General features: G+C 43.6%; 2 protein-coding genes across 8 annotated transcripts in view; one reads left to right on the plus strand and one right to left on the minus strand.

Moving 5' to 3' along the window:
• The first annotated feature begins 819 nt into the window (after positions 1-819).
• Positions 820-23,365, plus strand: TMEM243 (transmembrane protein 243). Its single transcript, XM_007982315.3, has 5 exons — positions 820-947; positions 1,705-1,997; positions 20,484-20,534; positions 21,453-21,557; positions 22,764-23,365. Exons 2-5 carry the CDS (start codon positions 1,920-1,922, stop codon positions 22,884-22,886), a joined length of 357 nt encoding a protein of 118 aa, XP_007980506.1. The 5' UTR covers positions 820-947; positions 1,705-1,919; the 3' UTR covers positions 22,887-23,365.
• Positions 23,193-24,690, minus strand: part of DMTF1 (cyclin D binding myb like transcription factor 1) — a 44,604-nt gene continuing 43,106 nt past the window's right edge. For all 7 annotated transcript variants that reach the window (XM_007982311.3, XM_038004561.2, XM_073009160.1 and 4 more), the window contains one exon: positions 23,193-24,488. In XM_007982311.3, the coding sequence (XP_007980502.1) occupies positions 24,379-24,488 (110 nt within the window). In that variant the 3' untranslated portion in view covers positions 23,193-24,378. The remainder of the gene's footprint in view (positions 24,489-24,690) is intronic.

Below are 24,690 nucleotides of genomic sequence, written 5' to 3' on the forward strand. Positions count from 1 at the left end.
TAAAATATGTAACTTGTAGGTCAGATATGCACCGTACTAATTCTACTCAGTGTTGCAAATTCCAGATCTATGTATCGACATCGTTTGTAGTCCATCCCGTGCCCTAAACTGTTGAGTGGACGCCTGGAATCATGACTTGGATTCTAAATGTTGTGTGGGTACAATGTTCCAACCCAGACCCTCCCTGCACACAAACGTCTTCAGAGCTCTCTTCAATCTAGGCGCTATATAGTGCCCTCAGAATCCAGCGTGGTTGTATGTTTCCAAATATTTATACATGATTCAAAATGCAGAGTGACGTTGTTACTTTTGATGACCTGTCCACCTCCAGTTGTCTATATCCTAAAATCTGAAAGACGAGATTGGTACGCGAAGCGCTGGCTCCACAGCTGCAAACGTGCTTAGTCAGCACCATCACCGGCGGCATGATGGACAAGTCAAAGATGTATCTAGCACTACTGCCTCCTGACTTTCTGTAAACACATAAGATCTCTGTCACAGAACAAATCAAGGCAAACACGCAAACAACCCTAAACTAAAATTACCAGTGACTGCCATTCTGTCCTTGTTAAGCGAAGACTGAGGTGGTTAAAGCAGGTTGATTGTTTTTAAGATGTTTTCAGCCAGGTGCAAGGCTATCTGCAAAAATGTGCTTTGCCCACGTGGATCGCATGGACACTAATTACTAAGGGCTAAGGAGCTGAGAAACGTCCAGCCGCAGACATTGGCCGCCCTAAGGGGACTAAGCGGGCACCTCTAGAAATAAAGCTCCGCAGCCAATGCGGCGCCTCGGCCCGCGGGATTGGCTGGCTCGGTTGTGACGCGACCTGGGCGGGCCGACTTGCGACGGAGGCCGCGGGTCCGGGTCGGGAGACCCAAGAAGGACCCGAGAGGTGATCCGCAGCGCTGCGACCGGACCGCGCGCCCGCCCTCCGCCAGCGCGGAAGGTCTGTTCCTCCCCCACGCATCTGGCCCGCGTCCCCGGGCCGCGGCACCGGATCCCGGCGGGGGTGTGGACCCAGGGCCCGCTCTCTCCGGCGCGGCCAGAGCCCCCCAGTGTGCGAGCGCCTAGGGGATGCCGAGGTTTGGCGGGTGCGGGGCCAATCTGGGCAGGGCCGAGCCGAGATTCTCCCTGGCTCTGTGCCCTGACCATACTCCTGCTGCGGTTCCGGCAGAGAGCGCGGGGAGAGCAGCGGCGGGAGGTGCGGGGAGCACGCCGGCCGTGGGGTAGAAGCAACACCTGAGAGGGGATCCAAGTTGCTTGGCTCGGCCCGAGCAGCGACCTGAACCCGCCGCCCTGCGGGAGTGGTGTGCGGAGCGCTGGGCTGTGCTCCTACAACTTCACTCCTCCCGCCGCTGGGGAACGTAGCGGGCGAGGCGCAGAGGGCTAGAAAAGGGATTCTCAATGCGTTCTTCCAAGAAAACTTTTTCTCCCTCGAACATGAAGGAATACGTGTTCACTGTAGAAAATTGGGAAAACGTGGGAAATTATTGTGTAAAAAATGGGGGGCGAGGCGTGGGAGTCACTCCCGGGGCGAGGGGACTGCGATTTGCTTTGCTAACCGCAGCCGGGGGCGAGCGACGGGCGGCGCTGCCGCGGGGGCGCCGAAGGCTGAGATTTGAGGAAGTGGGAGCTGCCCGGGCGGGGGCGTCCCGCCGAGAGTCCGCCACGCAGTGTTTGTTTCCTTTCACTTCCTGCGGCAGCTGCTCAAGATGAGGAGGTGCGTGGGGCCGGGGCGGAGCGGCAGCGTTCCCCGCGTGTGAGCCCCCACCCATCGCCGGCGCCAGCACTTCCCCGACCACTCGGGTTTGGCTATGCGGGAGCCGTGAGGAGGAGGCTTGCTGTCGTGGACTTGAGATCTCGGGAAGTCATGCTGGCTTGCTTTTAAGTGGCTTGGGGAAAGTGAAGAAACCCCAAAATGGAGGACTTTGCTACTAGGACCTATGGCACCAGTGGCCTGGACAACAGACCTCTGTTTGGGGAGACGTCAGCCAAGGTGAGTGCGGATTGTGTTTCCAGACTGGGATGGGGGGTGTGTCAGCGGCCTGCCTTCCCGCCGAGTCCTGGCTGGGTCCTGCTGCGGCTCCTAAAAGCACTTTTAGGGAGGAAGCTGGTTCTGCAATACCGCTTCCCTCTCAAGATGTTTGCCCGGCCAGTCGTTGCCTGCTTTGGGACACGTGGTTGGCCAAGAGCGTTGAAGGCTGGAGTGGAGAAAAGTTCAGAAAGTTCGGGGTTGTTGGAAGCCCTTCTGGGGAGTGCGGAAGCCCCTCGGGGGAGGGGGAGGTTGATTTAGTGGTTGTACAGCTGCACCTGCAGCAGGAGGACTGACCCTCCAGAGGCTTCAGGTGTGCGCCCAAAGCTTCCTAAGAGAGCCGAGAAGGGGTGCTTCATGATTCCTGTTTACATAGAACTGTTAAGGGTTCGTTGCTGAGCAGGAAGCAGCCAAGCAAGGAAAGGGGAGAGGCTTGAGATGAGGGGTCCTTGAATGATGGCCTGCATTCCAGGAAGTGATCAAAGGGTCCCTGAACCCAAACGGGCTATCATACATTATTCTAGGCTTTAAAATGTATAACACCTTTTAAAAAGGATTAATTATGTGATGTCCTGGGCCAACAATTGAGGAGAGATCTTTTTCTATCGTCAGCATTAACTTTCTGAGTAGTTTGGGCAAGATCTGCCTGGTTCATTTTTTCACCTAAAAGTGGCATTGGTTGGCTGGTCCCAGTGCAGTGGTGTTGACAGCTAATTGATCATAGCCAGTTACAGATTTCTTTGTTCCTTCTGCAATCTCCCTGCTTCACTTGACTGGCTTAAAAGAAGGAAAAAAAACAGTGGCATTGGTGATCTTTGACCTATGGTAAAGTGCTTTCAGCTCTCGAAAGGTAATGCACATGTAGAGTCCAGAGCTTCCGGTTTTTTTTAGTTTTGGCAGGAGCCCTCCAGCAGACAGGATAGGGAACTGGTACACCTGGCAGTCTGGGGAATAGCCCTGAATTTGGAAGCTATGAGGCTGCCACAGGACTAGTTTATTTTTTAAACTCCACGTGGATTTTACGTTCTGCTCTCAAAATGTTGTAATATGAAAGCGTTTTAAACTCGATCTCCAGGAAGATGCACCTTGTTCATCTTGTGGCTTGGTGTAATCCCAGCCCACAGTGCTCCTGGTTTGAGACACATACCTCCTCCAGCAGATGTTCCATCGTAGGCAAACGTTATTGAGCATTATGTACTTGGCCCTGGGGAGCCAAGGAACCCTGTCAGATGGGGAAAAAAATGTAGGCAAATGAGATGTGGTTGGATCTGTGCTACGACAGGGACATGTTGGGGGTACAGATGAGAACTGGTTGCTTTTGTATGGGAAATTTTCCCCCCTCTCCCAAGAGGTAAGAGAGTGCCTCCCCAACATGCTTCAGCACATAGATTGGGGTTCTGGGAGATCCAGACCTCTGACCTCTTTTAACCCATCTCTCTTGTAATTATAGAGGTAGATGACTTGGTAGTGAACTTGGCCATTTATGCAGACACTTAGAAATATTGATGTTTTCCGAACAGCTTGGGCGAAAACATCCAGTGATTTAAGTTTCCTATTGCCCATGATCCATTTGAAACCCATTCAAGAACTTTACTTTTCCAAATGTATCTTTTATTGCATACTTACTATGAGAATATATCACACTGGGATTATTTAGGAAGCTTTAGGGCATTGTAATAATAGCTGCAGCTATTCAGAGAAAAAAGTTAATATATATTAATTCTTGATCTCTCAAAATTTCTCCCTTTAGCTCCCTCTGTGAAGTTGACAGGGTGATTGGACATAGAGAAATTCTACAGAATGGAGAAGGGAGAGAGATCCCCGGTCTGAGGGTGGAAGAAAACATGTATCTTATAAATGGAGATGCCACATCTGAGAGAGGAGAGGCCTCCATATGTGTTCACAGCAAATGAAGATTTGAGGGCCTGAGGAGGGTAAGGCCCAAGAATGGAGCCTCAATAGTGAAAGGATAGGACTCATTACAGTGGAGCCATTTCCACAGAGGACAGCAACTGCTAGAGCAGGGTCCTGGGGACACTGAGAAACCCCTCACTTGCTCTTGTGTGTGGGTGTCTCCAGCTTGCTGTTTTACATGCCAGGAAATGACAAAATAGCCACTACACAGTGGAAACTTGCTGTTAGTGAACCACCATTTCTGAGAACATCGAGAAAGAATAAAAGCCCAGTTCCTGTCCTACTCTGACAGGTGGTTTCCTGTGCATTTTGTAATCTTACTTGCTTTATGAGGACTGACACATACATATAGCCTCTCAACTTTAGGTGCAAACTCTAAGGCAAAGAGAGCTGAAGCTCAAAGAGCAGAGCAAAGTCTGGAGTATGTTTTTGTTTCCTCAGTGCCAGGCAACATGGTGGGCATTCAGCTTTCCCTTGTTTAATCATCAAGTTCCTTTGTGAGATGGGTGTTCTTTTTTCTGTTATACAACTAAGGAAGTGGAACCCTCAGAGAGGGTTGTGTTCAGTCATACAAGTAGTTTCCTCTGGTAATGCTTCACCAACTCCCTTTCATGAGTTGAATAGTGAGGTCAGTAGTAACTTAATTAGGCAGTTTTTGCTTCTCAAAGCACTCCAGACATCTGCATACCTGTTGCCCTTTCACAGAAAATGGGGGTTGAAGTGGTTTGCCCCATGTCCTGAGGTGAGTGAGAGATAATGAAATCTATTACAGAACAATGACTATTAATATATAACTAATTTGGCCTTGAACAGCACCCTCTTGGGGAATCTCTGAAGGAACTTTTGCCTTTATGTATGTCAGGTGCACATAGTGATTTCAGTTACTGAAATCCCAGATTTTTTCAATCTTTAGCATGAAAATTGTTCATTCTAAGTTATTCCTATTTAGGAATAGCTTTACAGGTGTAATCATGGAGAGAAGGGCAAAGTGAAACAGTTCTCTATTGTTCCATAAATATCTGAGGGATTTTTTTTGTCTTTGAGGCAGGGTCTCACTTTGTCACTCAGATTGGAGTGCAGTGGCATGACCACGGCTCACTGCAGTCTTGACCTCCCGGGCTCAAGCGATTTTCCCACTTGAGCTTCCTGAGTAGCTGGGACTTAGGCACCTTCTACCAAGGCTGGCTAATATTTTTTTTGTTTTTGAGACGGAGTGTCTCTCTGTTGCCCAGGCTGGAGTGCAGTGGTGTAATCTCGGCTCACTGCAAGCTCTGCCTCCCGGGTTCACACCATTCTCCTGCCTCAGCTTCCCAAGTAGCTGGGACTACAGGTGCCCGCCACCATGCCCAGCTAGTTTTTTTGTATTTTTAGTAGAGACGGGGTTTCATTATGTTAGCCAGGATGATCTCCATCTCCTGACCTTGTGATCCGCCCGCCTCGGCCTCCAAAGTCCTGGGATTACAGGCGTGAGCCACTGTGCCTGGCCCTAACTTTGATTTGTTGTAGAGATGGGGTTTCCTGTATTGCTCAGGCTGGTCTCAAACTCGTGGCCTCAGGCGATCCTCCCAACTTGGCCTCTCAAAGTGCTGGGATTATAGGCGTGAGCCATCGTGCCCGTCCTAGGGATTATTGACAAAAAAGGAAAGGTGTTCATCTTTTGTGAGAAACATAGACCTCATTCCTTGATACCTATGGAATTTTCATGGTAGGTTGGCTATCTTACGAATCCTAGTTTGAATGCCCACATGCTTTTTACATCTTTTTTAAACCATTCCCAAGTTTTGTGCCATAGTACTTCTCTTTCAGGTGAAAAATATGGTACAGATACCAAGATGATAAGAAATACCTGAAGTTTCCAAGCCTGTGTTATGGCTTAGCATTTTCTAAAAGAGTGCTATCCAGTAGAAATATGATGTGAGCAGCCATATATGTAATTTACGTTTCTTAGTAGCCATATGAAAAAGTATAAAGAAACAAGTGAAATATTAATAATTTTATGTAACCCCTTATTTCCAAAATATACTATCATTTCAACATATAATCAATATTTAAAAACATTTAACTAGACACAGTGGCTCAGGCCTGTGTATCCCATCACTTTGGGAGGCTGAGGTGGGAGAATCACTTGAGCCCAGGCTTTTGAAACCAGCCTGGGCAACAAAATGAGATCCTGTCACACACACACACACACACACACACAAAATTAGCTGGGCGTGGTGGCACCCACCTGTGGTCCCAGCTGCAGGCTCGCACCACTGAACTCCAGCCTGGGTGACAGAACGAGACTCTGTCTCAAACAAAAAACAAACTGAGATACTTTTACAAGTTTTTTGTATGAAGTCTTTGAAATCCAGTATGTATTTTATATTAACAACCCATCTGAATTCACACTAGCCATGTTTCAGATGCTCAGTAACCACGTGTGGCTAGTACAGGCTGATGTCCCAAATGCAAAATCCGAAATGCACCAAAATCCAAAACTTTTTGAGCACTGACTTGATGCTACAAGTGGGAATTTCCACGCAAAAGTACTTAACACAAACTTTATTTCATGCACAAAATTTTTAAAGATATTGTATAAAACTTGTCTTCCAGGCTATGTGTATAAGATGTATATGAAACAAATTTTGTGCTTAGACTTGTGTCCCACCCCAGGATCTCATTATGTATATGTAAATATTCCAAAGCCTGAAAAAAATTCTGAAATCGGAAACGCTTCTGGTCCCAAACATTTTGGATAAGGGATACTCAACCATTTCAGACAGCTTAGTTTTAAAGCAGCTGAAATGTTAGTTATGGTGGTTCCATAACCAAGTTTGTGAAACAGTTTTCTTTATTGTGGGACTTTGGAAGCTTTAATATGCCAGTTTTCATTGTGACTCTAGTTGGTGAGGGTGCGTGAGTAGTACCTCCTAAGCAGTTTAGGTGGCGTGGCCTCTTTAACCCTAGTACAATGCCTTACCCAGTTCTTGCCTCCAGCTCCCTAGGAGCATTCACTAGGTGAGTTTCTACAGAGTACACTTTGGGAAACATGGTTCAGTGAATCGCCTTCCTCTGCTTTTCCCTCCCATCCTGTCCCCTAGGGTAAACTAAAACCTGGAGATTTTCTCCCCTCTTCTGCCCACGACTACCTTTAAAAGTTTGCTTTAGTACAACACACAGTTTGGACAATCTTTCCCACTGTCTTGTGTTAGAAGGGCACTAGATTATTCTGAGGGCTTGTGAGTCTTGATCTCGACTTGTTAGCTGGCTGTGGAATCATCTGAAATCAGTTTCAGTCAGTCTAGACTGGTGAACCTAGGAGGAGAGGGAGATAATGGTTTTCTCTGGAGAAAGCAAAGCAGCATCCTATAGCTAGGGCAAATGGGAAAAGGATGAACACTGTCCACTTGGTGCCATGTAGTGCAAACCAGTTTCTAGATCAGCCCACTCCATGGGTGGTCACTGATTACAAAATAAGTGACTCATCCTCTAAGAAGGGTGGTGACAGTTCCTGCTCCTTTATTCCTTCTTGGATGTGATATATAAAATCAGCGATTTGGGGAGAAGGTACATACACTGAATTCCTCAGCAGATACCATAGTGAGAGGGAGGCCCTCTGTGGAGGGGGCAAGTTAGTGGGCTCTGAGGCTCAGATTTTTGGTTCCAAAGACAAAAGTATCTTCCTTTATCCCCCTTCCCCCAATAAAAAAAAAAAGCAAGCAAAAATGGTGAAAAGCAAGGGCTTTTTATGATTAGTGTTAGTCAAGCAATTCGAACTTGGAGCATTTGGCCTCTGCAAATAATCATGTAAGATTAGAGTTGCCACTTCATGCCATTTTTGTTGTTGCTTATTTAAGAACAAGGCTCAGTAGGGATGGTAATAGAATAATTTTAAAAAATGGAAAGAAGAGAAAAATAATAAAGCTATGATTAAGATAGCTGGGTCTGTGCCAGCAGCCCCTTCCTCTGTCTTAGAGCTACCAATGCTGTTCTCTGAGGAGTGCAGGCTTTAGTGTATTTCCTCTAGACAGAGCTTCTAGTTGATCATCCAAGCAGCTATTTCTCTTAAAGGAGGGTTAGTCACCCAAAGGTGAAACAGTTATCTCCTCTCTTCTCATTCAGCCTGTCAAAACAACTTTACCTTTTTTTGTGTGTGCTAGAAAAGTAATTAGGAAAAATAAATGCCATCACTTTTTCTTTAGTACTCTATGTAAGTTTTCTCTCTTCCACCCCTAGACCAGTGGACTGGAATCTCTGGGTGTGGGGCACAGGCACTGGTATTTCTGGAAGGTCCTCGGGATGCTGGTGCATAGAAAGGGTTGAGACGCACTGGCCTTACCTTTGCTCTGTGTAAGCCCTGTCCAGGCTAATGCCTCTCCATGGATCCCTTTCCTTTGGCTGCCTCCTTGCTCTTCACAAATGCCGTTCTCCTTTCTGCTGTGTCCTCTCTTCTCTAAATATCTGAATTCTGCTCAGCCTGATTCCCCACTTTAGAACCTTCCCTGTAATCCAGTCTCCTCTCACTTTCCTTCTGTGAGCCTGGCTGTCAAAGATGCCCCCTGGCACTTACTCCTCGTGCTGTGAGGCCCTCATGTAGGTCTTGCCTCCTAACTAGAGAATACGCTCTTCTTAAATGGTAGGTGCCAGTTTCCTCATTTTTGTAGCCTTTTTAGCCCTAGGGACAATGGCTTACCAAGTTCTTGATTTCATGTATATTAAGTTTTAAGCAAAGTGAGAATTTAGCATTATCAAAAAGTAACCTACATTTTTGGGACATTCTGAGCTCACAGTAGAAGGCAGGGAGTGGTTAGGAACCTGGATATGCTAGATATCAAAACAGGAAGTGGTGCTTCAAGCTCTCATACAATTAAAGTCATTTTTCTCTTTTTCTTTCTGCTAAGCTGTATATAGCAGAGGCCAGTAGTAAATACAATATTGTATTAAAAAAACTTAAACTGAGGTGTGGCCTCTCGGAAGCTGATGGTCTACTGAGTTTTCTCTGGATGTGATTTTTGCTGGTCTTTGGTAATATCCTGTGCTTACTGAATTGAGTCACTTTTTTCTTATGGTTGGCTCATAGGCTGTGTATGGGTATAGTGACCATAGTTTCTGAGTTGCTGAAGAGACATGTGGGTGGATAAACCTCGGTGTCCCTGTGAGAATGGTGGAATGCATTTGAAACTGGGGCTGCCATAGAAATTGGGGCCAGGGTGTTAGGCCAGCTCAGCTCTCTCTCAGCTCTGAGGAGTCTGATCTCTTATTGGTAAGATTCCCCCTTAGACATAGTATAAATAGTGCAAATACCGTATTAGCTGCCATTTACTGACCCTCTACTGAATGCCAGATACTCTCTTGTAGGGGCTATGTATTCTTCTCCAATCCTCATTACAACCCTACATGGTAGATGTTGTACAAATATGAAAACTAAGGCTTAAAAGTTGTAACTTAAATACAGGTCCACATGTAGCAGTGGAAGTCATGCGTTTGGGAGAGAATCGAGTGTAAAAGTTGTAAAGGGTGGGTGTGCCTGAAATCTCATAAATGCTTTCTCTTGCACCTCCCGTGCTCTTGTCACTGTTCAAAGTCTGGTGTTGCTTTGGGAAGTCTCAGAACATACGGGTCATAATTCACTGCATCCTCGGTTTAGCCAGTGAGACAAAATGTCTCCTTGCTTTCCACCTGTGTGGCTGCTGTACCTCTGGTTGTCTCCAGTGACAGTACGAGAGGAAGCTCCTGTACAGGCAGAGCCATGCTGCTCTGAGGGACCCAAATTAAATCCCTGGACACAGGACCTTACGTTTCTTTATTCAGCTGGGCTCAAAATAAACCTTCTCCCACATTTTGCATCCTCTCAGTATGTTTTTTCCTGGCCCCTAAGGCTTCTGACTAGGCCACTTCCACAGCTTTCATGGCGAAAGCTTTTAGTTGTCTGCTGTGATTTGGAAGAAGGGAAGCAAAGTCATTTCTGAGAATCAAACTTTTATTTATGGTGTTGGGACCCTTAAGTTTGCTTGAGAAACTCAGAACTTTGGAGGCAAAATTGTAGGATGTGGCTCAAGGGTCTGAATCACTCAGTTCAGGTAAACAATGGTAGGAAGTAGCACCCTTTGGGCATTTAATACATGCTGAACGTGTTGCCTTGCTCTTTCCCATCCCAGGAGAAGATAATCACTGTCTTCAATGACCTGAGGAAAGCATGGGTAGGGGAGGGTAAGTAATGAGTATAAAATGGGATTGAGTGCCAGGTGGTGTTGTTCCTAGACCAAACTGAGGGTCGGGCTGCTATTTCTCTGGCCCTCTAAGGAGATGCAGTTGAGGAGCTGAATGTTAATAGCTAAGACAATGGGGAAAAGTCTCCAGGGAATTTCAGAGATCTTCACAGCAACCCCCATGCTACAGGCCCAGAGGCCTGTGAGGGAAAAATTGTTTTGTGGGTCAGGTCCTGGGCCCCAGTGCCCTGAGTCACAGTTGTTCCAGCTCCAGCTGTGGCTAAAAGGGGCCAAGATATAGCTTGAGCTGTTGTTTAAGAGGGTGCAAGCCCCAAACCTTGGTGGCTTCCATGTGGTGTTGGGTCTGTGGGTGCACAGAGGCAAGAGTTTGGGAGCCTCTGCCTAGATTTCAGAGGATGTATGGAAATACTTGGATGTCCAGAAGTCTGCTGCAAGGGGGAGCCCTCATGGATTGCACTGTAAGCCTGGAAAAGCCACAGACACTCAACTCCAGCCTGTGAAAGCAGCTTTGGGGGCTGTACTCTGCAGAACCACAGGGGTGGAGCTGCTCAAGGCCTTAGGAGCCCAATCCTTGCATTAGTGCAGCCTAGATGTGAGACACAGAGCCAAAGGAGGTTATTTTGGAGCTTTAAGATTTAATGACTGCCCTACTGGGTTTTAGACTTGCATGGGACCAGTAGCCCCTTCGTTTTGGCTGATTTCTCCCTTTCGGAATGGGTCTGTTTACCCAATGCCTGTACCCCCATTGTATCTTGGAAGTAACTAACTTGTTTTTGATTTTACAGGCTCATAGGTGGAAGGGACTTGCCTTGTCTCAGATGAGACTTTGGACTTAGACTTTTAGGTTAATGCTGGAGTGAGTTAAGACTTTGGGGGAACTGTTGGGAAGGCATGATTGGTTTTGAAATGTGAGAAGGACATGAGGTTTCAGAGGGCCCAGGGGCTGAATAAGGTTTGGCTGTGTCCTTACCCAAATCTCATGTCAAATTGTAATCCCCACATGTTGAGGGGCTGGAAGGGAGGTGATCGGGTCATGGGGGCAATTTCTAATGGTTTAGCACCATCCCGCAATGCTGTCTCATGAGCGAGTTCTCGTGAGATCAAATGGTTTAAACGTGTGTGGCAGTTCCCTGCTCATGCGCGCTGGCTTTCGGGCGCTCCCGCACTTGCTCTCCCACCTGCTCGCAGGTGCCTGTGCCCGTGCTCCCCCTCTCGCGCTCCCCCTCTTCCCCCCACGCGCTCCCCCTCTTCCCCCCACTCTCTCCCTCTTCCCCCCACTCTCTCCCTCTTCCCCCCACTCTCCCTCCTCTCCCCACTCTCTCTCCCTCCTCTCCCCACTCTCTCTCCCTCTTCTCCCCACTCTCTCCCTCTTCTCCCCACTCTCCCCCTCTTCTCCCCACTCTCTCTCCCTCCTCTCCCCACTCTCTCCCTCTTCTCCCGCTCCTTTCCCCGCTTTCCCCCCTCTCTCTCATTCTCACTCTCATTCTCTCTCTCATTCTCACTCCCTCATTCTCTCTCACTCACTCTCACGCTGTGTCTCTCTTTCACTGTCTCTCACTCTGTCTGTCACTCTTTGTCTATCACTCTCTCACTCTCACTCTCGCACTTTACACGCTCCTTCCCCCTCTGCGCCCTCCTTCCCCCTCTGTGCACTCCCTCCCCGTCCTCCGAGTGCTCCCTACCCCCCGCCCCCCCCACCCGCGCGCTCCCTCCGGCCCCCCCACCCGCGCGCTCCCTCCGGCCCCCCCACCCGCGCGCTCCCTCCCGCACCCCCACCCGCGCGCTCCCTCCCCCACTGCGCCAGCTTCCAGGGGTAGGATGTCTGACAGAGGAGGACACTTGGAGGTGTGAGGTCTAACCTGGAAATAGGATTGAGCACCTGGTAAGGGATGTGGGTCTATAGGACTCCCTGCGATGCTGTCTGAGGAGAAAGACTTTTGTGGAATCACATAGAAAGTTTGGAAGTAACACCAAAAATGGAGTTCTGAGTCTTCTTCCACCCTCTACTCTGCCTTCTCCCTCAAGAATGTAGAAGGGAATGTCTTCAGGGCATTGTCCATCTAGGCTTTTGCTTTTCTGCAAGGACTTTTCTCTGTTTTGCCTTGCTCCTCTCTGGGAGTGTTGGGGAGCATTGTCGAAGGATTAATTTGTCAACTGGAGTTCAGAGCTGTGATGCCTTATAAATCAGTCCTTGGTCCTGCCCTAGCAGAAAGTAACTGGGCTTGTACTCAGAAAAACCTGGACCTCAGAGATCCCCGTAGTTTACCATTGATGTTTCTTTGGGAACAACAGAACCTATCCTGGGAGGTATCTGTTAGCGTGTTGCACCTTTGTGGCTGACAAACCGTGACCTCTTGGTCTGCAGTACCAGGCCACAGCTTCTGTGGTGCTGTTGCATGCCTGCCCTGCAGCAGTGAGGCACATTATGTTCCTATCGATAGGCCAGACCCCAGATAAGTGGTAAGATTAGATAAATAGTCTCTACTGGTGAGAGGCACTCTAAAGAAAATACTGTTGGCCACTTCTGCTTTGAGTCTTTCGTTTAACCAACATTCATTGAGTGCCTACAGTGTGCCACACTGTCAAGAAGGAAAACAAGTGTAGTAGTTCCTACTAATCCACAGCTTCACTTTTCTAGGCTTCAGTTACCTGTGGTCAGCCGTGGTCCAAAAATATTAAATGGAAAACTTTAGAAATAATTTGTAAGTTTTAAATTGTGCACTGTTTTATGTAATGTGATTAACTCTTCTTCTGTCCTGCTTCTGCTGGGGACATGAATCATCCCTTTGTCAAGTGTATCCACACAGTAGATGCTACCTGCCCGTTAGTCACTTAGTAATCATCTCTGTTATCTGATTGAAAAAACAGTATGTGTAGGGTTTGGTACTATTTGCAGTTTCAGGCATCCACTGGTGGTCTCGGAGTGTATCCCCTGCAGGTAAGGGGGGACTATTTGTAGACTGTCTTTCCCACTGTTAACTGCCAGTCTTAGTGTGGGACACAAGTAATACATTTTATTTTGATGCAGTTAAGTGTGAAGACTGAGCAAAGTGATGTGGGTGTTCTGAGGGGAGGTGCCCAGGGTGGTATCTGGAAAGGATTTACAGTGAAGTTGACAGTGTTGAGTTCTGAAGGATGATGATATGGTTTGGCTGTTTCCTCACCCAAATCTCATCTTGAATTTTAGCTCCCGTAATTCCCACGTGCTGTGGGAGGGACCCAGTGGGAGATAATTGAATCATGGCGGCAGTTTCCCCCATACTGTTCTCATGGTAGTGAATAAGTCTCATGAGATCTGATGATTTTATAAGGGGAAACCCCTTTCGCTTGGCTCTAATTTTCTTTCTTGCCTGCCACCGTGTAAGATGTACCTTCTGCCTTCTGCCACTTGAAACTGTGAGTCCATTAAACCTCTTTTTCTTTATAAATTACCCAGTCTCAGGTATGTCTTTATCAGCAGTGTGAAAACGGATTAATACATAAATTGGTACCAGGAGTGGGGTGCTGCTGTAAAGGTACCCGAAAATGTGGAAGTGACTTTGGAACTGGGTAACAGGTTGGAACAGTTTGGAGGGCTTAGAAGAAGATAGGAAAAGTTTGGAACTTCCTAGAGACTTGGAAGGCTCACAAGACAGGAAGATGTGGGAAAGTTTCCTTCCTAGAGACTTGTTGAATGGTTTTGACCAAAATGCTGATAGTGATGTGGACAATAAGGTTCACACTGAGGTGGTCTCAGATGGAGATGAAGAACTTGTTGGGAACTGGAGTAAATGTGACTCTTGTTATGTTTTAGCAAAGAGACTGATGGTACTTTGCCCCAGTCCTAGAGATTTATGGAACTTTGAACTTGAGGGAGATGAGTTTAGGGTATCTGGCAGAAGAAGTTTCTAAGCAGCAGAGCATTCAAGAGGTAACTTGGGTGCTGTTAAAAGCATTCAGTTTTAAAAGGGAAACAAGAGCATAAAAATTTGGAAAATGTGCAGCCTGACAATGCAATAGAAAAAAAAAAAATTCTGAGAAAACTAAGTCAGCTGTGGAAATTTGCCTAAGTAATGAGGAGCCAAATGTTAATCCCCAAGACAATGGGGAAAATGTCTTCAGGGCATGTCAGAGACCTTTGATGCAGCCCCTCATATCACAGGCCTAGAGGTTCTAGGAGGAAAAAATGGTTTTGTGGGTTGGGCCCAGGCCCCCCTGCTGTATGCAGCTTAGGGACTTGGTGCTCTGTGTCCCAGCAGCTCTAGCCATGGCTAAAAGGGGCCAAGGTACAGCTCAGGCCATGACTTCATAGCTGCACGTGGCAACTTCCATGTGGGGTTGGGTCTGTGGATGCGCAGAAGTCAAGAATTGAGGTCTGGGAACCTTTGCCTAGATTTCAGAGGACATATGGAAACACCTGGATGTCCAGGCAGAGGTTGCTGAAGGGGCAGGGCCCTCATGGAGAACTTCTGCTAGGGCAGCACAGAAGGGAAATTTGGGGTTGAAGCCCCCACAGAGTCCCCATGGGGCATTGCCTAGTGGAGCTGTGAGAAGGCCACCATCCTCCAGACACCAGAATGGTAGATTCACTGAAACTTGCTCCATGTGCCTGGAAAAGCTGCAGACACTCAAGGCCAGCCTGTGAAAACAGCTGGGAGGGAGGCTGTACCCTGCAAAACTGCTCAAAACGTGGGAACCTACCTCTTGCATCAGCATGACCTGGATGTGAGACATTGGAGCTTTAAAAATTGACTGCCCTGCTGGTTTTTGGATTTGCATGGGGCCTGTAGCCCCTTTGTTTTGGCCAGTTTTTCTGATTTGGAATGTGTGTGTTTACCCAATGCCCATATCCCCATTGTATCTAGGAAGTAACTAACTTGCTTTTGATGTTACAGGCTCATAGGTGGACTTGTCTCAGATGAGACTTTGGACTGTGAACTTTTGAGTTAATGCTGAAATGAGTTAAGACTTTGAGGGACTGTTGGAAAGACATGATTGGTTTTGAAATGTGAGGACATTAGATATAGGAGGGGCCAGGGATGAAATTATATGGTTTGGCTGTGTCTCCACCCAAATCTCATCCTGAATTGTAGCTCCCATAATTCCCATGTGTTGTGGGAGGGACCAGGTGGGAGATGATTGAATCATAGGGACGGTTTCCCCTGTACTGTTCTCGTGGTAGTGAATAAGTCTCACAAGATCTGATGATTTTATAAGGAGTTTCTTCTTTTGCTTGGCTCTCATTTTCTCTCTTGTCTGCCACCGTGTAAGACGTGTCTATCACCATAAGCCATGATTGTGAGGCTACCTCAGCTATGTGGAACTGAGTCCATTAAACCTCTTTTTCTTAACAAACTACCCGGTTTTGGGTATGTCTTTATCAGCAGCGTGGAAACTAATACAGATGAGTAGTCAAAATTGGGAGTAACACTTTTTGGGGAACTGGGTTGACATTATGCCTCTGGGATTTTTTTATGGACCAATATAAGAAATGATTGTGTATGAATTATCTGCATTTTCTGTGTCCCTAGATTTGTCCTGACTCATGGGACAAATTCTTTTTAGAGCCAGGAGAATTTTGACTCTAATTATCCAGTATGCTTACACTTATTAGTCAGAACTTAAAATTCTGTTGTACTTCCCACTTGGCTGTCAGGAATCTTCATACACACATTTGAGTTTAAATGATAAATGTTTTTTTAGACATTTTTTTTTTTTTAAATAAGATTCTCATTCTGTCCAGGCTGGAGTGCAGATCACCTCCTGGGCTCAAGTGACCTTCCCACCTCAGCCTCCCAAGTAGCTGGGACTACAGCCACGTGTCATCAAATCCAGATAATTTTTATATTTTTTGTAGATACAAGGTCTCAGTATTTTTCCCAGGTTGGTCTTGAATCCCTGAGCTCAAGTGATCCTCCCACCTTGGCCTCCCAAAGTGCTGGGATTACAAGTGTGAGCCACTATGCCTGACCTTTGTAAGTTCTTTAGCCTTTTTTTCCCCCCCATTCCCCAAAGCCTTTTAGAAATTTTGTCTTGGTCTTTTTATTGTCGGTTAGGTTAGTTAGGTTAGGGTTTTATTATAGTAGCACATGTCCTTGAAATTCATTTTGGAAGTAGGCAAAACATTGCCATGGAAATGGAAGGCTGAATACAATGTCGCTTGTAAGCATTCCAAACTGTTTAGAACCAGGATATTTCCAGGGAGCTGAAGAGCTGAGGGCAGGCAGAGCTAGCTTTTGGTTATTTAGGATATTATTGCCAGTTTCCTCCCAGGGCCATTGTTACCACCTGATCATTTAAGTTTTAGTTTCTCTAGTATCAAGATACTGGCTAATGACTGACCAGGCAAGTATAGGGGTTCTCTGGCTTTTAATCACTAGGGCATTAGTCCTTCTTCTCTGGCCCAAGTGCAGTCTGGGAATTCAGAACCATAAAGTGTAAGAACTGGAAGGGACCAGGTATCATTTAGCCCAGTCTTCTCATTTGATAGAGTCAAATGGGTTAAGGAATCCTTTTGAGGTTACGAAGCTAGCTAGTGGCAGAATGAGATGAGAACCTTGGTTTCCGGACTGTGTTAAGGTCCATATTTATTAGTTTAAGGACTCTTAGACCTTTTGAACGTCTCATTATGCTTGCATTTTGCAAACAGCATTGGATAAATTTTCTGCCATTACCTAGCTGTGTGACCTTTGGCAAGTCAGTCTTCTCGAACCTAGTTACCCGTTGGTAAATGGAGATAACATATTCCCTACTTGCTTTACAGAGTTTCTTTCCACCATTCCAGATACAAACCAGTTGCATATACCTCCATCTTTTTCTCCTTCCTCATTTTAAAGGAAGACAAAGACATGAATCTGTCAGGCCCAGACTCTTCACTGTGCATTGCATTCCAGTTCCTTTCCTCTCAGCTCTCATGAAACTTGGGTCAACAATCTCCATTTGTCCCACTGCGTTTTTGTAACAGCAATGTTTTTGTTCTCCCATGGGTCTTTGTAGAGTTCCTTTCATGAACCATCTTTCCTTTCCTTTTCATCTGCTAGTCTTCCTTAGGTTTTTGACTTCTCTGTTAGTCTCTCCCTGACTGCCCAAGATAGCTCACTTTGTCTTTAGTGCCCTCCTGAACTCTGGATAGTGTAAACTTCTGGAAGGTAGAGATGTTTTTATTCACTTTTGTATTTGCATCTGAATTATATGAGGTGATATAGGTGAAATCTCAACTGTATATATACACATGTATGTGCACACACACTGTCTGTTTTTATGTTCATGTATATATGAATTCAGACTATCTGTAAACCTGTTGCAGAATATTTTGTCTCTGGGAAGGAAATTTTAAATCTGTATCCTGTCCTCTCAGCAGGCAAGGATCCAGGCTAATTGCCATCCTTTGTCCGGTCAGCTTCCTTGTAGAGTGAAAATAAGCCACAGTATAAGGTTTAAATTTCTGGTAGCAGAGACAAGTTATGATAGGTAGAACTAGAGTGAAAATAAAACTAGGGAGGAGACAGAGCTAGGTTCTGTGAGAAATAACTGAGTTAATAGAGACTAACTATAGAAGTAGAAATAATCTTGAGTTTCCATTTATTCCATAAACAGTAAAGTTTAAATGTAATATTCACTTTTCTCCATGTACTATAGCTCCAATTTGGAGCATATTATTCCCCAAACTGTCCTTTGAAGTGTTAATTAACTAGCTATTTAATTATTCTCTATTATCCTCTTTGGAGATTGGGAGCTAGAAGAGCTGCTAAAACCCTGAAAAATAATCTGTAGGCCCAGGGAAGGAGCTCCACCCTGTGATTTGAACTTAATATTTAAAAATGACGTATTTTAGACTAAACTTTAGAGCACAGCCTCTCCATTTTAAATGTGCACACAAATTACCAGATCCTGTTAAAATGCAGATTCTGATTCAGTTGGTCTCAGTGAGGCCTAAGATTCTGCATTTCTTGCAGTTCCCTCAGGTGTGGCCAATGTGCTGGTTCATAGACTACACTTTGAGTAGCATGTTTAAAACAAGAGAGCATTAGAAGTAGGAGGGCTTCTGAAGTTAACTCTGCATACCTGAATTCATGGTTATGTTGATAGCAGAAGGCCTTGGCTTGGAGAAAGAAAATATTCTAGAAACACTTCTGCCATGTCCTAAATAAATAGTTCATCCCATCTTGGGAATCCCAGAGGGGATCACTACATTATAACAGTAACTGATTTTCATGAAAATCAATTGGAGTTCTGTTCAGTGACTATCTAAAAGGCAGGCAGGAATGTATTCATTGAAGTTTAGATATATTTTCATCAGGATGATTAAAATCAGTTATATGGAGAAATTCAGCAATGTGGAACAAAGTCACCTATGAGGAAATTTTCATTCTTGAAAGATAAGCACTTAGTTTAGTACTTTGCTAATAGGCTTTTTGAGGTGTTGTCTGCCACTTGCCGTCTTTGTCTAGACCAGCACTAGCATTCTAGGTTGTTCTTTGGGTGAGAAGTATAAATGGAGAAAGGAGGTCTGGCATTGAATCTTGTCTTTATCACTTAATTGTATTGAGATCTTGGGAAAGTTCTCAGTTTCCCTGAGCCTGTTTTGCTACCTGTGAAACAGTCATATTACCATTTCATCCCAGAATTTTTAAGGAGAGGATTGGTGAATGATCTTGGCATAGTTAATATCCTTTTACCATTATTTTTCTCCTACTTTGATCCTGGTAGGCAACTTGCTGTGTGTCATTTGGCAATTAGTGATTTATTGGCTTGGCTTCTATTGGTGGGATAGCTGTTGTGAGGTATGCAGTCCTTTGTTTTGGAAATCCTGGGAGCTCAGAGAGAAGTAGATATTCTTGCTTCTCAAAAACAGTGGGGCTCCCATGGATTTTTGTCTCTCTACATATTTTATGTTAAACACACTTATTCGTCCTATGCGGGAAAAAGTTAAAAGTGATCAGTGACTTGTCCCTGGGTCCCTTTCCTAACAGGTGGTCCTAACTTCAGGCTTCTGTGTGCTGTGTAGGCTTCTCTAGCTGAGGTCGTGATAAGATCTCTTTCGAGTCCTCTGGAGTTAGGATGTGGCTGGAGTCCAGTTTCTTTTGTTCTTTAACCTTTCAGTTGCAGTGGCCTTGGTCTGGAGAGTTGTGATTTGTCCTTGGTTAGATTACGCACATCCAATACTTGGCTTTCTTATACTCTTTCCCTCCCAGTTTTGCCTGACTCTTAACTTCTGTGGGTTCTTACCTTTAAAAGCTGACTACTTGGAAATGAGAATTCGGTTGCTGCTCCGTGATTGTTCCTGTGACTTTCCCATCTCTGAGGTTTTGTTTATTGGCAGCCTATGTTCCATATCCTGCTGTTCTCTGCTCAGACCTTATCAAAACAATATTTAAGATGACTGATTCGTTAAAGACTCAGCTTTGACGTCTCAGAAATAAGACTGCATGTCATTCTCATTGGCCTTAGTGTTTCCTAATCAGGGCTTAAACCCTAACTTTAATCTGTAGTTCTGCAACCTATCTTACTTTACATTTTTAGTAGTACCTGAAACCACTTCTAACCAGTGACCTGGATTCAGGAATCTCTGGTTTCAAAATTGCTTCTAACTTGCTGTATGACTCTTAGCAAATAATTTAACCTCACTGGGCCTAAATTTACTTTTAACCTGTAAAATTAGGATTGGATCAGTTTTTCAAATGTTCTTTGTTGTTGGTTGGGGTCGGATGGGAATGACAAGAAAGCTCAGTAGGTAGGCTCTTCATTCAATGAAGATTTTGTTTATATACTGAAGGCTGTCACTATTAAATAACTTGGAAAAACTGCTGGACTGGATGGTCTTTTAAGACTGCAGGTACCAAGCCTTTGGCACTCTAGGATCCATCCCTTTTAACAGTAGCATCTATTTTTAGATGAGACAAGGATACCTAAGCTGTATTACAAATGTAGTTCCAGACACATCATGGTATTCCACATCTAGTCTGGTTCCTGATACTTTTAACCAATGCTCTGGCTTGGCCATTCCCGTAGTGCCTGTCCTTTTCCTTTGGCTCATACTATCCTCCGCAGCACAAGCATTATTTGTAAGCCTCCCTTCCCCCTTTGATACTACCCAATCAAGACTCTAGTATAAATGTTCTGTCCCTTCAAGAAACCTTCCCCAGTTGGCCATTTTCCCAAAGTACATTTTCCATTCTCATGACTCAGTACACTTTGCTTTGTTTGGTAGTTTTATGTGTAAAGCTCAGAGAAGGACTGGATCTTGGGTTTCTTTATTGTAAACCATCCCAACACCTTGCATTGCACTATACTGAAGGTAACATGGATCCAAGTCATATGGCTTAAAAATTCTTTTCTCTTTCAGGATCGAATCATCAATTTAGTTGTTGGCAGTTTAACATCCTTATTGATTCTAGTAAGTATCCTCATTTTGTGCCTCACCCAGGCTCTTAGCCAAAGTTTTGAAAACTTTACCAATTATAATTAACTTTCCAAAAAGTGCTTTTATTACCACAAAATTGCAATTGCTAATTGGAGTAGCTAATTTAATTCCGCCGCACCCCCAGGTTGAATATGTGAAATGGTACAAGTCAGACAACTTGGTTTTCAGATAATTGAGTTTACCATGTTTTGGCTAGTAAATTTGTAAAAATGTCAGTGTAAGCCACTTCTTTCTGTCATCATCTACCATAATTCCCCATTTCTATTAATTTTGTTCCTGAAGAACATATCCATTACCCTACGGTCAAGTTTTAAAAGATGTGGTCACAGTATATAGCAGTTTTACTGTATACATACTGTAAAATACATGTGGGAGCTATCACAATAAAATTTTAAAAAGCTGTATTTTCCATAGTTTGACATTTTTCTGGCACATTTTCATTAAATTTGATAATTTTTTTCCATGGCTTCTTAATGAAAAGATTGCATATAATGTTGCATCTGTTAGAAACAGAACTACACGATATTAGGTCTTTCAGTGTGTTTCATAATGTTATAGCAAAACCAGCTTTGATTATATTCATTTTGCTAGGAATGTTTAACAAAATGGCTAGAACTTTTTCTAGTAGAATCATTAATTCTGGGAGTGAGGTTTAGCTAAAGAAGTTATTTTGGGATCAGCTAGTTTTACTAGTGTTTTCTCTCCTTTCATAAGTAAGGGAAAGGTTAGAAAAGGAGGAAGTACTAAAAACTCAAAACATATTTATAATTACTCTATTAACATTCTAGAAAGCAAACTTGGTGGCAGATGTAATTGTTGCCTAGACTCCAGTTGGTAATTACCAAGTCTTGGAATTACTATTAAGGCCTTACGTAATTTCTCTTCATACAGGTAACGCTGATCAGTGCTTTTGTTTTCCCTCAACTACCTCCAAAACCGTTGAATATATTCTTTGCTGTCTGCATCTCTTTGAGTAGTATTACTGCCTGCATACTTGTAAGTACTGTTGAGAATTTAACCAGTGTTGTTGAAGGTTTAAAGTGCAATGCATAGGACAAAAATTTTCAGCCTTGGGTCTATACAAAAGGGTATCTCTTAATTATATACTCATCCTCCCCCTAAAAGTATGTTAGAATTCTCAATAAAATCTGAGTTTTCTCCTAAATCCCAAAGTTGTAACCCCAAAGAGAAACTCTTACTCCCTTGATAGCTAAAAAAAAAAAAAAAAAAAAGAGAAAAAAAAATTAGTGGGAAGACTTAGGTGGCCAGATATTTTAATTTACTTAATTCATCTTCACTCAAGGACTATATGAGGACGAGCAGTCTTCGGGAAATGCCAGTTACTGCTAAGGGAAGAGATAGCACACTCTGGATTGAATTCTAATGATTACAAAATTAGTCTATTTTAATCTACATGTTTGTCTCCCACAGTGGAGGTATTAACACCAAAACCTCCTGGGAAATCTGAAGCTGCAGTTGTAAAAATGTTTGATTTACTGCAAATGTTTCTTTTATGGTAAAGAAACAAAGATGGTGGTGGCTCCTCAGTGTTCAATCATTCATCAGTTGGCTACATTGTTTCATGTTCCTTGAGAGGCAGAATCAAAAGAAAAAACAATTGTTTTGATCTCCATAGGGCTTAAATCATAATAGTAATTTGCTTATCTGAGTTAAAATTAAAGAGGAGACATCTCCAAGTGTTCTAATTCATTGATCCTGCTAGGTACTCCCATGACCCGAAAAAGGACTGGCCCATCGCACTTTGGGAGCTTTCCTGTTCCCCTAGCTTGAAGCCTAAAGTGACTAACAATGAACTAACTTAATCCAGATATACTATGGAAGCCCTATTTTGCAGTCTGAACCAATTGTATGAATCATATGAGTCTAAATGTTGTCTTCCTTTCCTGTTAAGTAGTATGTCCAGGTATATGTTCTTAGATAGCTTGCCAGATGACTGGTGGAGTATACAGGTTTGAACATAAAGGAAAGTAAACTGAGAAAGTAGGAATAAATATGATCGTGGATGTGGAAACTCAGAATTAAATTCTGACTGCACTGGTCTCAGGAATGTAGAGATGTCAGAATATGGAGAATGTCTGTCTCATTTAGGGGAATAAACAAATACTAATGAAATTTGAAATTGGTAGAAAAAATGTTATGTTTTAAATTTTAACTGTTTATAAACTTTAATTCTTTTTTTAGATCTACTGGTATCGACAAGGAGACTTAGAACCAAAATTTAGAAAGCTAATATACTATATCATATTTTCTATCATCATGTTGTGTATATGTGCAAACCTGTACTTCCATGATGTGGGAAGGTGAGGCTGCCAAGGAGAAGTACTTACCAGGACTCTTCAAAATGATACATTAGGACAGTGAGTAATTTTTGGATAAGGTATGCTGAAGAATCTCCTGCAGAAGTCTGATACATGATTTTCATGTTAATTGTAAATGTAATTCCCTCTTGCAAGGGAGACATAGCCTAGATCACTTTGCTTTTTCTTTAAGGAGCTGACGTTGTACCTAAACATTCCAACCCTTAAAGCTCAAACAGCACAACATTTCACTTTTGAAATGAACATTTTTATAATGTAATTGCACGGCAAAAGGCTATGTAACAAACAAATCTTGCATTTTAAGACAAATATTCTTTTATTTCTGTTAAACTGAATATACAGTTGTTCCCTAGGCAACCGACTTTTGCTTATAACTACAATTTAATTTCACGTTAACAAAACAGACAGTGAAAAGACAACTTTGTGAAGATCTAATTACAATAATAAATAAAATAATTTATACAAGTTTTTTTTTTCCTTGACTTTTCTATAGGGGTCATATTCATTAAAAAGCCCAAAAGGCTACCTTTGCCTTAACCCTTCTGTAGTATAGGAATGACTCTTAGATTTGTTTCCTTTTGTTATAGAAGCAAATACTGTTTTTTTAAAAATTGCCTGAGATGAGAGGTTATATTGTACCCCACCACCTAACACACTAAGTGGATGACAAACTATTTTCTGGGTAATTTATGTTGCAAAACATGTAATAAATGGTCACGGTATCAAGGATAGGTAACATTACTTCCTTCCTCATTTAGTTTTACTTCAAAGTGCTAACTTTGTAAACTAATGACAGTGGTTTCTGAGGGGGTGAAAACTGCTTAGATTTTGGTGGGTTTTGTTACTATGCTTATCCATATTCCCTTTAAAAGTAACAAAAAACCTGTAGTGAATTTTAACTCTTTTAATGCTTTCCTGTTTACCCTGCCTAAATCAGCTCCCACTGCCAGCAATGGGTTAATCAAACGTAACCGCCACAAGACCACCTCCTAGGTCTCTGTACTTGTATGCTGGTCAAGTCTCAAACTTAGTCTTCTTGAAGATCAGATCATCACTGGTCAGCTCTCATGTTGAAATGACTTATCTGAACTACAACCAGGCTTACTTGAAAGGAGACAGTGCCATGTCTGATCTTTAGAGAAACTGTATTTTAAACCACAGCAGTTAAGCTTTCGTGATTCTAAACTTTTCTTAGTGGCTGAAGTGAATGAAATTCCTTATTGCCATGTAACATTAAACATAGGGATTTATGCTTAAAACTCCCAGCCTCCACTCAACTACACACTGTCATAAAACTCAACTTCAGATGATGTATTTAAAGGAGGTAAGAAGTCATAGCAGCAACAATGTGTGGCTTAAGCACTGTGGCTATTTAAATTGGTAAATTAAGCCTCTTGGGGGTTGCTCCTATTTCTTTGAAGATGATGTAATTAACAGTGTGGCTTCTTTGCTTGAACTGCCTATTTCTAAGAATTATCCTAATGACAGTTTACCAAATCTTCAACATCCTTTGAATCTTCTGAAACAGGACTGCCCAAGGATGATCCAATGATATTTGATTCTTCCTGATGATGTTGGAGTATGGGATCTGTAATGAGTATCCAGTTAGTTTTAAATGTATGTATTTATTCTCTAGTCCACGTCAAGAATTTAAGGTATTCTACCACGGTGTAGAACTTAAGACTAGTAGCTTATTGGATCAAGAAAGACTGAAACAACTGAATTAAATGTCTGATTTTTCCACCTAAAATTTAAAGACTGAAACAACTGAATTAAATGTCTGATTTTTC

The sequence above is a fragment of the Chlorocebus sabaeus genome, chromosome 21 (genome assembly GCF_047675955.1).
Source record: "Chlorocebus sabaeus isolate Y175 chromosome 21, mChlSab1.0.hap1, whole genome shotgun sequence".
Classification (NCBI taxonomy): domain Eukaryota; kingdom Metazoa; phylum Chordata; class Mammalia; order Primates; family Cercopithecidae; genus Chlorocebus; species Chlorocebus sabaeus.

Excerpts from the sequence above, each read along its gene's own strand:
- TMEM243 (XM_007982315.3), top strand. The coding sequence starts at position 1,920 with ATGGAGGACTTTGCTACTAGGACCTATGGCACCAGTGGCCTGGACAAC. Across the intron at positions 20,535-21,452 it reads TAACATCCTTATTGATTCTA|GTAACGCTGATCAGTGCTTT; the intron begins GTAAGTATCCTC and ends CTCTTCATACAG. Across the intron at positions 21,558-22,763 it reads GTATTACTGCCTGCATACTT|ATCTACTGGTATCGACAAGG; the intron begins GTAAGTACTGTT and ends TTCTTTTTTTAG.